General features: G+C 37.7%; 1 protein-coding gene across 1 annotated transcript; it reads right to left on the bottom strand.

Annotated features, from left to right (window-relative positions):
- Positions 1-8,784: 8,784 nt before the first annotated feature.
- LOC131275288 (olfactory receptor 2W3-like) lies at positions 8,785-12,332 on the bottom strand. Its single transcript, XM_058285122.1, has 3 exons — positions 12,153-12,332; positions 11,309-11,579; positions 8,785-9,749 (listed from the first exon to the last, which is right to left on the bottom strand). The coding sequence occupies exon 3, from the start codon at positions 9,724-9,726 to the stop codon at positions 8,785-8,787; it is 942 nt and encodes a 313-aa protein (XP_058141105.1). The 5' UTR covers positions 9,727-9,749; positions 11,309-11,579; positions 12,153-12,332.
- Between the last annotated feature and the right edge of the window lie 249 nt (positions 12,333-12,581).

Genomic DNA, 12,581 nt, shown 5'->3' with positions numbered 1-12,581 from the left:
ATGGAAATGAACACCACAATTCAAGAAATCAAAAATACACTTGCAGCAAATATCAGCAGACTAGAAGAGGCAGAGCAGAGAATTAGTGATGTGGAAGGCAGTGCATTGGAAATCAAACAGATAGTAGAAGTGGTCAATAAAAAGGTAGAAAAAATCCAGATAGGACTTAGGGACCTGAATGATAACGCAAAACGCTCAAACATACGTATTATAGGCATTCCAGAAGGAGAAGAGAAGGGAAAGGGGTCAGAAGGAGTGTTGCAGGAAATAATGAATGAAAACTTCCCAAATCTACTGAAAGAGACAGATGTACATATCCAAGAAGCACAGCGCACTCCACTGGTCATAAACCCCCACAGGCCCACCCCAAGACATATACTTGTCAAATTATCCAATGCTCAAGACAAAGAAAAAATTCTAAAAGCAGCAAGAGAAAAGAAAACCATCACATACAAGGGAAACTCCATAAGATTAAGTGCTGATTTCTCATCTGAAACGATGGAGGCAAGAAGGCAGTGGTATGATATAGTCAAGGTACTAAAGGAAAAAAATTTCCAACCAAGAATACTCTATCTAGCTAAACTAGCATTCAAAAATGATGGAGAGTTCAAAATATTCACAGATAAACAGAAACTGAAAGAGTATATCAACAAGAAACCTCCCCTACAAGAAATTCTTAAGGGAATTCTGCAGGAAGAAAGGAAAAAACAGGACAGTCAGAGATGGAGGAGAGTGTAAAAGCAACAAGAAAGACAAAAATAGAAGGGGAAAATAAAATAATACAAACAAAATATAACAAACACAAATCCAACCAAAATATGGCTACCATAAATAACTCTCTAAACGTAATAACACTGAATGTCAACGGATTAAACTCACCTATCAAAAGATTCAGATTGGGACACTGGATAAGGAAATACGACCCATCTATATGCTGCCTACAAGAGACACATCTTAGACCCAGAGACTCATGGAGGTTGAAAGTGAATGGCTGGAAAACAATCATACAAGCAAACAACAACCAAAAAAAGGCAGGAGTAGCTATATTAATATCAGACAAAATAGACTTTAAATGCGAAACAATTGTGAGAGACAAAGAAGGATACTACATTTTAGTGAAAGGGACAATTTGTCAAGAAGATCGAACAATCATAAATATTTATGCTCCTAACAAGGGCGCCTCTAAATATGTGAGGCAAACGCTGGAAAAACTAAGTGAAAGAATAGATGCATCTACAATTATAGTGGGGGATTTTAATACACCACTATCAACTCTGGACAGAACATCTCAAAAGAGAATCCCTAAAGAAACAAAACATTTGAACAGTATATTAGAAGAGCTGGATCTAATAGACATATATAGATCATTACACCCAAACACAGCAGGATATACATTTTTCTCAAGCGCACATGGAACATTCTCCAAGATTGACCATATGCTAGGCCACAAAGAAAGGCTTAATGAATTCAGAAAGATCGAAATCATACAAAACAATATCTCTGACCACAGTGGAGTCAAGCTGGAAATTTGCAAGGGACAGAGATCCAGACTTCACACGACAATTTGGAAATTAAACAGCACACTCTTAGAAAAACAGTGGGTCAAAGAGGAAATCTCAAAAGAAATCAATGACTACCTTGAAACAAATGATAATGATAACACAACATACCAAAATTTATGGGATGCTGCAAAAGCGGTACTGAGAGGGAAATTTATAGCCATAAATTCATATATCAAAAAAGAAGAAAGAGCAGAAATTGAAGAATTAACTGCACATTTGAAGGAATTAGAAAAACAACAACAAAGTAACCCAACAGGAAGAAGAAGGAAATAACAAAGATAAGAGCAGAACTAAATGAAATAGAAAATAAGAAAGCACTTGAAAAAATAAACAAGACCAAGAGCTGGTTTTTTGAGAAGATCAACAAAATTGACAAACCTTTAGCGAGACTAACAAAGAAAAAAAGAGAAAAGATGCAAATACACAAAATAAGAAATGAGAAAGGTGATATCACCACTGACCCCACAGAAATAAAGACTATCATAAGATGATACTTTGAAAAACTATATTCCAACAAAAATGACAATTTAGAGGAAATGGACAAATTCCTAGAAATACATAAGCAGCCCATACTGACGAAAGAAGAAATTGATGATCTTAACAAACCAATCACAAGCAAAGAGATAGAATCAGTCATTAAAAATCTCCCAACTAAGAAGAGCCCAGGGCCAGACGGCTTCACAGGTGAATTCTACAAAACATTCTGGAAAGAACTAACACCAATCCTGTTGAAACTATTCCAAAAAATCGAAACAGAAGGAACACTGCCTAATTCCTTCTATGAGGCTAACATTACCCTAGTACCAAAGCCAAACAAAGACACCACAAGAAAGGAAAATTACAGACCAATTTCTCTAATGAACCTAGACACAAAAATACTTAACAAAATACTTGCTAATCGTATTCAACAACACATTAAACGAATTATACACCATGACCAAGTGGGATTTATTCCAGGTATGCAAGGATGGTTCAACATAAGAAAATCAATCAATGTAATACACCATATAAACAGATTGAGAGAAAAAAACCACATGATTATATCTATAGATGCAGAAAAGGCATTTGACAAAATACAGCACCCCTTCCTGATAAAAACACTCCAAAAGATCGGAATACAAGGAAACTTTTTGAACATGATAAAGAGTATATATGAAAAACCTAAAGCCAACATTGTTTACAATGGCGAAATCCTGAAATCCTTCCTTCTAAAATCAGGAACAAGACAAGGATGCCCATTGTCTCCGCTCCTATTTAACATTGTCTTGGAAGTACTGGCTCAAGCACTGAGACAAGAACCAGATAAAAAAGGCATTCAAATTGGAAGGGAAGAAGTCAAAATTTCATTATTTGCAGATGACATGATCCTATATATAGAAAACCCTGAGAGATCTACAACAAAGCTCCTAGAACTCATAAATGAGTTTAGCAAAGTCGCAGGTTATAAGATCAATGCGCAAAAATCAGTAGCATTTCTATACACCAATAATGAGCAAGATCAGGAGGAAATCAAGAAACAAATACCATTCACAATAGTAAATTAAAAAATCAAATACTTAGGAATAAATTTAACTAAAGAGGTAAAAAACTTATACATCGAGAACTATACAAGATTGTTCAAGGAAATCAAAGAAGACCTAAATAAATGGAAGAATATTCCCTGTTCATGGATAGGAAGACTGAATATTATTAAGATGTCTATCCTACCAAAACTGATCTACACATTCAATGCAATCCAAATAAAAATCAACACAGCCTTCTTTAAGGAACTAGAAAAACTAACTATGAAATTTATTTGGAATAAAAAGTGGCCCCGAATAGCCAAAGACATATTGAAAAAGAAAAACGAATTAGGAGGAATCACACTTCCTGACTTCAAAACATACTACAAAGCTACAGTAGTGAAAACAGCATGGTACTGGCATAAGGAGAGACACACAGACCAATGGAATCGAATTGAAAGTTCAGATATAGAACCTCATGTATATAGCCATATAATATTTGATAAAGCCACCAAAACCCTCTCAACTGGGAGAGAATGGCCTATTCAACAAATGGTGGCTGGAGAACTGGATAGCCATATGTAGAAGAATGAAAGAGGATTACCATCTCACACCTTATACAAAGATCAACTCAAGATGGATCAAAGACCTAAATATAAGAGCCAAGACCATAAAGACCTTAGAAAGCAGTGTAGGGAAACATCTACAGGACCTTGTAATAGGAAATGGCTTCATGAATATCACACCAAAAGCACGAGCAGCAAAAGAACAAATAGATAAATGGGACTACCTCAAAATTAAAGCCTTCTGCACCTCAAAGGAGTTTGTCAAGAAAGTAAAAAGGGAACCCACACAATGGGAGAAAATATTTGGCAACCATATATCTGATAAGAGACTTATAACTTGCATATATAAAGAACTCATATATCTCGAAAACAAAAAGATAAACAACCCATTTAAAAAATGGGAAAAAGATTTAAACAGACACTTCTCCAAAGAAGAAATACAAATGGCTAAAAAGCACATGAAAAAATGCTCCAAATCCCTAGCTATCAGGGAAATGCAAATCAAAACTACAATGAGATACCATCTTACTCCCATAAGATTGGCAGCCATGAAAAAAACAGTAGAATACAAATGCTGGAGAGGATGTGAAGAAAGGGGAACACTCATCCATTGCTGGTGGGAATGCAGAAGGATCCAACCATTCTGGAGGACAGTTTGGCAGTTTCTCAAAAAATTATCCATAGATTTGCCATATGACCCAGCAATACCACTGCTGGGTATATACCCATCAGATCTGAAAACAAGGACACAAACCGATATATGTACACCAATGTTCATAGCAGCATTGTTCACCATCGCCAAAAGTTGGAATCAATCCAAAAGTCCATCAACAGATGAGTGGATCAATAAAATGTGGTATATACACACAATGGAATACTACTCAGCTGTAAGAACCAATACACTACAATCGCACGTGATAACATGGATGAACCTTGAGAATCTGATGTTGAGTGAAGCAACCCAGGCATTGAAGGACAAATACTATATGACCTCAATGATATGAAATAAGTTAACTGCCTCAGAGAGCTAGAGTCTGGAAAAGTGGCTTACTGGAAATCGGGGGGTGGAGGAACGATGTGAGTTAATGTCTGTAGGGGTGGAATCTGTGATGAGCTGGGGGTAAGTATGAGCACAAAGAAGGGACAAAATGGGGGCAAGGGGTTACCTTCGGGTGGGGTTTTCTGGGTTTGAGGGGGCCTGGGGATGGGAAGAGGGGTAATATGGTCCAAGAAATAGGTGGGAGGGAGGGGCAACATACAAACATGGGAGAGTGCCAGAATGGTTAGGACGCTCAGGGGGTATGGTCTGATGCGGGATGGACTCCGGAGGGAATAGCTGAAGGCTCATTTTGCCAAGGTGGCTTCTACCATTGGGTGGGGTGGACCCATATCCTGGGGAAGACTAATGCCGTCGAATAGAGAGAACTGTATCTCTCGTGAGAAAGGACAGCTCCCAGGGCATTAGATTGGCAGGCGTTGTGGACCCTAAGGGGAGGGGAAAATGGACGTGCAATGGATGGAACAAAGGTAAATAAGGGGGCAAAAGAGGAGATATGTGAGAGTACACGAGGATGAATATAAAACAGCTAATATTACACCAAAAACATATAGGGGACGACAGACTAATAATGAAAACCATAAGACAAAACATAGGATAACTAAAAAATTTAGAAAACTGTACAACCTAAAGTATGGACCACATAGTAAGCACAAATGTTACCTTGTTTGAAAACTATAGTTTCGGAATCTGTACATCAGTTTCAGGAAATATGATATGAATAAGTTAAAAGATTATTGCTGTGGAAGGGAAAAGGTTTTATGGTGGATCTGGGGAAATACTGTATATTGTATATATGAATTTTGGTGATCTAAGACTCTTCTGAAGCTGACATTATGTTGGGATTCACTTTACGGGAAGTTTTGGATCACAGAGTGGTTCAACAATGGCAGCGGAGGAATACTGATATGGGATGTTATTGACAGGATATATATGGTTGACAGGGAGTTATACAGGGCATATGCCCAGGGTATATGGTAATGTCTATATATACTCATAGTGGAAACAATTAAAAACAACAGCTGGGGGGGTACTGTGCTCCTGGCCGGGGGGTCACTGTTGTGGGCCCTGGGAGAGCAGCGGCAATCCTCCAGGTGCAACGGCAAGAACCAGGAAGGAAGGAGGGCCCAACAGTGGGCTCTTGATACTAATGGCTACACTTTTGAGCCTATGCACCTGCAATAAGAACAAGGCCTAGAGTAGCATTGTGCCTGGGGGTTTCCTCCTGACAGCCTTCATGTTACTCAAATGTGGCCACTCTCACAGCCAAACTCAACGTGTAGATGTGATGCATTCCCCCCAGCGTGGGACACGACACCCGGGGATGAGCCTCCCTGGCACCGAGGGATCACTACCACATACCAGCTGAAGAAGCAACTAGAAAATGACCTTGAATTAAAGATTCAATGTGGAACAGCAGAATATACCTGTCTACATATAATAACATGACTTCAGGAAGCAGTTTGACCTAATGTAAGGGGGAAATGGAACGAGAAATGAGATTATAAGGCTGTGAGTCTCTAAAAAAGAGTCTGGAGGTTGTCAGAAGGAATAGCCCTATGTACAACTGAACAGAGTCTAAGAGACAGATAAGGTAGATACAACCCCAGGTATTGGTTCTTTTGAGGGATAAAGAGACCCACGGGTTCTATGGTCATGGCAGAAGGGGTTCACTGCCATGACAGATGGCCCTTCTTTGGAGCTGGTGTTTCTGCGTGATGGAAATGGACTCAGAGGGGATCTCTTTTCACAAGACTTGCATGCTACTTTATTGGAATTGTAGTTGGTGCTGGGTTTAAGATATATGTAGGGGATTTGAATCTCTGGACTGATAATATGACACCCAGGCCCAGAGCCTCAACAGACTTCAGCTCCTACACTTTGACTTATTGGACTTACTCCACTCAGCTAACATGGAGTTGAAGAAGGTCAACCACCACAACATGGAGCCTAGAGTGTCTACAACTAGAAGCGGGAAGAGTGCATCCAGTACCCATGTGGAATCTAAGCCCTCACTTGACATAGGTGTGCAATGGACACAACCAATCCAATGTCCACAGAGAAAATGTGGAATGGGTGTGGGAACAGTAGCCATGGGGGCTGCTGGGTGTGGGGAACGGGAGGAAGAGATGAGATGTGGAGGCGTTTTCGGGACGTGGAGTTGTCCTGGATAGTGCTTCACGGACAATTACGGGACACTGTAGATCCCCCCAGGGCCCACTGGATGGAACGTGAGAGAGTCTGGGCTATGATGTGGACCATTGACTATGGGGTGCAGTGATGCTCAGAGATGAACTTACCAGGTGCAATGGATGTATCACGATGATGGGAGAGAGTGTTGCTGTGGGGGGAGTGGGGGGTGGGGGCGGTGGGGTTGAATGGGACCTCATATATATTTTTTAATGTAATTAAAAATAATAATAATAAATAAATATTAAAAAAATATTTAGAATCTATGTAAATATTCTTTCTATTGGAGGAAAGAGGAATCAAGAGAAAGAAACATTTAGTTTTACATTGGTTGAGCTTGATTTATGTAAGTTAAATTTGTCCATAATTTTGGCCAGAAAATAGTTGAAAATATAATACCTGGTGGTTGGAATCGATTTTTAGCAAGGATTTGGGGGTCATCTGTATAGAGGACAATTGTATCCAGGAGAACTGTTGCTATGATGTTAGTGGAGATGGGTAAGGGAAACACGCCAAGGGCAGGATGACCTTCTGAACCGAAAAATAAAGTGTCCTTACCTGGTTATACTCAAGGAAAGCCCTCTGTTTTCATTCTCTTAAAATGACCTTATTACTTCTCTACACTGGATGCAAAGGGATACTACATAATGTGATACCTAGCCCATAAGAGCTGCATGATATGGTTTATAAGCAAATAAGTGCAAGTAAATGTCTCCAATTAAAAGAAAACAACACAATTACTTGGTTAACTCTTTGGATTTTTTCCCATTATTTTAAAGCTCCATTCATTAATGTCTCTTTGAAATTTTTAAATGGAATAAGTAGCTATTTAAAGGGCTCACCAGGCTAGAACTCTGTCTTTAAGATGAATCATACTGAGAAGACACTTTTGAATATATATCATTTTCTTCTAGCATCAGGAAAACATAGGGTCATAAATCCTGATTCTCTCATATATTACAGGAAAATTAATTACATGTAATTTACACAATCACCTGAATGCTTGTGTGTATGCATGCACACACTTGCACACACACGGGTGTCTTTATTATTATTATTTTAAATAACCCCTAAAATAAATTTTCTTGTAAATAAGTGAGAACATTTTTACTCATTCTGATATACCAAGAGACAGTGTTAAATTCTGAGTTCTACTACTTATGGTCTGTTTGATAAATATATTTTAGTGTGTCTCAGTTTCCTAACGTGAAAAATGAAAGGACCCAGAATGGATCATTTGCTTTCAAACTTAGATCCATATCAGAATATACAAGGAGCATTTTTAGCCAAATATTCCCAGACTTAATAAACCTCAGAATTTCTTGGATTGGGAACTGATTATTTTATATATGTGTGTGTGTGTGTGTGTATGTGTGTGTATATATAAATTTTCCAGGTAATTTTAATGCAATTGGTCAGTGAAATGGTGCTTGAATACAAATAATTTAAATGGCATCAAATGCCTTGTCCACCCTAAAGCTCTATCTTCTCCAGAGAATGAAATTTATAGATATCAGATGACAGAAAATAAATATTTTGAAACTCCATTGGCTCAATTCCCTGATAAAAATGACAACTATATAAAATAACAATAAGAAAGAAGATCATCATAAAACATAACTTGTTAGTTGATTTGAAGCATTGGTTCACAGTTTTGTTGGATTTTATTTAGATGTAGCCTAAATACTTGGAAAGGAGGAGAAAACGTGTGAGGTGCCACCTAGATGATGTTTAGAAATTAAATTTTATAATAATCTAGTTAATCATCAGCATGATATCTGGAACTTTATAATACGGGTTCCCAAGCTTCACCCCTGGAGGTTTTTTATTGGGTAGGTAAGAATATTTAAGTGAGTTTTAAATTTTCACTTTGAGAATTATTTATTTCTATTAAGTAAAAGTAGCACTTAGGAAAAGTCACTGTCACCTTGTTTTCTAGACACAAGCCTCTTCAGTGCACCTTTGACGTCCTTGTTTCTCAGCGTGTAGATGGCAGGGTTCAACATGGGGGTAACCAAGCTGTAGAAGAGGGTAAGGAATTTCCCTTGGTCCTGAGAAGAATTATTTCCTGGTTGCATGTATATGTAGATAATATTCCCGTAGAACAAGGAGACCACGGTGAGATGGGACCCGCAGGTGTTGAAAGCCTTCCTTCTTCCGGCAGCTGATTTGATTCTCAGCACCGCTAGGGCAATGTAGCTGTAAGATGTGAGGATGAGAGACAGGGGCACCAGGACAAGTATTACGGATAAGATGAAGACAGTGCTCTCCACGGCCGCCGTGTCCACACAGGCGATTTTTATCAGTGCTGGCATCTCACATAAAAAGTGCTTCACCCTGCATCTCCCACATCGTGGCAGGTGCATGGTCACTGGAGACATAACAAGGGAGTTGATGAGCCCAATCCCCCAGGCCACAGACACCAACGTCCAACAGAGCTGAGGATGCATGATGACAGAATAGTGGAGCGGCTTGCAGATGGCAGTGAAGCGGTCATAAGCCATGGCTGCCAAGAGGATACATTCAGTGGTACCCAGTCCCAGGAAGACGAAGAGCTGGATGGCACAACCCGTGTAACTGATGGTCTTGTCTGGGCCATGCAAGTTGAAAAGCAGCTGGGGGATGGAACTAGTGGTGAAGCAGATGTCTAAGAGGGACAAGTTGGTAAGGAAGAAGTACATGGGTGTGTGGAGGCAGGGGTCCAGGCGGGAGACCAAGATAATGGTGATGTTGCCTGTTAAGGCCACCAGGTAGAAGATGAGGACAAACACGAAGAGGATCTGCTCTAGCCTGGGTCTGGTGGAGAAACCCAACAAGATGAACTGATCCTGGCAGCTCTGGTTGGTCATGACAGTGGACAATCAATACATGTCTGCAGGGAAGCAGAGCGGACACACCAGATTCTTAATGAGGCTAAACAACTGTCAGAGAGCAAGAGGGATATTATGTAATCATGCACGATAACTATGAAAATTTTCTCATGCTGTTGGAGCTACTGAGCATATATTTTAGGAAGAATACTTCTTTCTTATTGGCTTCTTTCATTTCTCGTTGAATACTAAAGAAGTACAAAGCATTGTACAATATTTTGGAAAATACAGACATATATAAAAAATAGGGAAAAAATATTACCCAAACCCCAGAAACAACCAGTGTTACTATGTTGATTTATGTTCTTTCAGTCTTCTCCCATGAGTGTACATCATTTACCACAATCTAAATCATGGTATGTTTAAAGTATTACATTCTGTATTTTCTCTCATTCAATATTATTTTGAGAATATGCTTTGGTTTAAAATTTCTATTAAAAATAATTGTTAACTCTGATTGTAAATGCCATTGATTGTACACGTTAGATAAATTATATGATTTATGAAAAACAATATTGTCAAGAGCTGTTTACATTACGTAACTGTGGTGTCATTTATCCAAACATTTACGTATAATTGGTAATTAAGATATTTGCAATGTTTTAAAGGTCTTGATAGATTATGGAAGTGTCTGTTTTATTTCAATCTAACCAGCACGTTTTCCCCCATATTTTTCTCAATTATTTGGTGCAAAGTGGTATCTTATATTGCTTAAATTTGAAGTTTTTTGCAGCAAACTTGTTCAATTTTTAAATGTTTATTAGTTCACTGCATTTGGGATAATATTTCTTCATCAATTAGTTAGCAAGTCACAAGTCAGAGAAAACCTATCAATGTGACTACTAACAATGCCTTTTTGTATAACAATGGAAAGAGCAGTAATAGTTTATGTCATTTTACTCAATGGAATTCAAGGCATAACTTTTCAAGCTTTTTCAACAGTTAACTCCACAACAACCCATAATTCCACCTTATCTTTATATGAAATTCTTATTTTCCCTGCCTACAAACATGTACTGTAATATTTCATGAGACCAAAAGTTTGTGAAAGTCGCAACTATATAGTTTTCAATGAATAGTGTATTTAACAATTTCTTCTTTTGTGAATTGATGCTTTTTAATTGGACATAACTGAGAGGTAGACCTATTGTTCTTCATCATAGCAAATTTTTAAATATGGTATAAATGCCAAAAATAAACTTGATTTTTAAAAGTTTAATACAGAGAATGTATCATCTTGTTTTTTAAAAATAATAATATATTTTTCCTCCAAGAAAGAGCTAATTGTCAAATAAACAAAAATCCAGGCAAATCAATGTATCATGTTCCAAACTGTTTAGTAAATTTAAAAGTCAGAAATATGGACTTTATAAAAATTTTTCTATGCAGAAGAAAAACCTCAAAAAGCCTTTAATACTTCCTAGAACCAAAGATTCTCTTGATTGCATTATATAATTAGAGAAGTAAACATTTCAGGCTTGTCTGAATGTGCCAAAGGCAAAATCCGATCATTTAAAAGACTCAAAGATGACTTTATGTCTTGTCAAAAGAGAGGACATACCTAAAAGTCTGAAATTGATGAAGATGATTCCTGAAGAAGGACTTGACTCAATACTCAGTCTGTGGTCTTGTGAATAACTTCGTTACCTTGCAAGATCATTGTGAAGTTACAGCTTTTAGCGCCTTCTCTCTTTTAGGTACATCAGGAACTTTATGAGAAAGCAGATGTGGCTAAAGCAGTTGAGCTCCTGTCTACCATGGGAGGTCTCTGGTTCTGTTCCCAGTGCCTCCTAAAGAAGACAGCGAGCTGGCATGTTGGGCAGGTGAGCAAGCTGTAGTAACAAGATGGCATAATTAGAGACACAAGAAGAAAAACATAATGAAACACAACATTTTAAAAATATACTAAATATATATAATACATAAGCAGTGCTAGTAGCAAAGGCAAAACAACTTTGGAAGTTGAAATTAATGAGTGGCTTGAGAATAAATCTTTTGACTGGTAGTTATATTCTAAGTATAAAAGGGATCTGCAAATAAATATGTTGATACAACCTTAGGTCTGAGAAGTTAGTCAACTTGTGCATTTTGAAATAAAAATTCCTGAGAATATTTACATTAAAAGCTAATTCCATATTCAATGGATACTAATCAAGCTATTACATGCCAAACTCTGTGTTAAATGCTGGAAATGTCACAATTGCTAAAATATATAAGCAATTGACCTCACTGATGTATATATAGTCTCTTGGGAGAAACATTCATCAAAAACTCAAAAACAAATATATAATTATTATCGATGTTATTGCGCCCTTAGTGCCAGGCACTGTGCTGAGTGTTTTTGTGGACTGTCTTATTTCATCTTCATAACTGAATTAGAAGTACAGAAGCATTAAGTAAGTTACCAAAGCACACAGCTAGGAAGTAGTAGATGCAATGTTCAAATCCAGCCCTTTTGACTCTCAAGACAAGTTTCTAAATGCTGTGGAGCTAAAACAGAAAGATAGTGTATTAGCCCGTGACTCCAATATCTCCCATTAGATTCAGCTGAGATGAAGGAGTCCTTTCATTACTGGTTTGGTCCCAACTGAAGAATGTCAAAGAGGTCTATGTAAGATAAATTAAAGCTAATGAAATGTCTCCATATGTCCAAATTTTCTAAAGCTTAGAAAATAAATACATGATTATTCAATAGTTCAAAATTTGTTAGATTTTAAATAAAATATAAATTCTAACATAATATCCTTATGGGTTAATTTCAACTGCTAAAACAAACATGGGGCGGGGGGGAGAAACTGGACATTGCACATATAGAAAACAAATTTTCAAAAGGC

Source organism: Dasypus novemcinctus, chromosome 22, assembly GCF_030445035.2.
Source record: "Dasypus novemcinctus isolate mDasNov1 chromosome 22, mDasNov1.1.hap2, whole genome shotgun sequence".
Classification (NCBI taxonomy): domain Eukaryota; kingdom Metazoa; phylum Chordata; class Mammalia; order Cingulata; family Dasypodidae; genus Dasypus; species Dasypus novemcinctus.
Note: the sequence above shows the minus strand (reverse complement) of the source record. Positions and strands in the feature narration are given on the sequence as shown.

Excerpts from the sequence above, each read along its gene's own strand:
- LOC131275288 (XM_058285122.1), bottom strand. The coding sequence starts at position 9,726 with ATGACCAACCAGAGCTGCCAGGATCAGTTCATCTTGTTGGGTTTCTCC.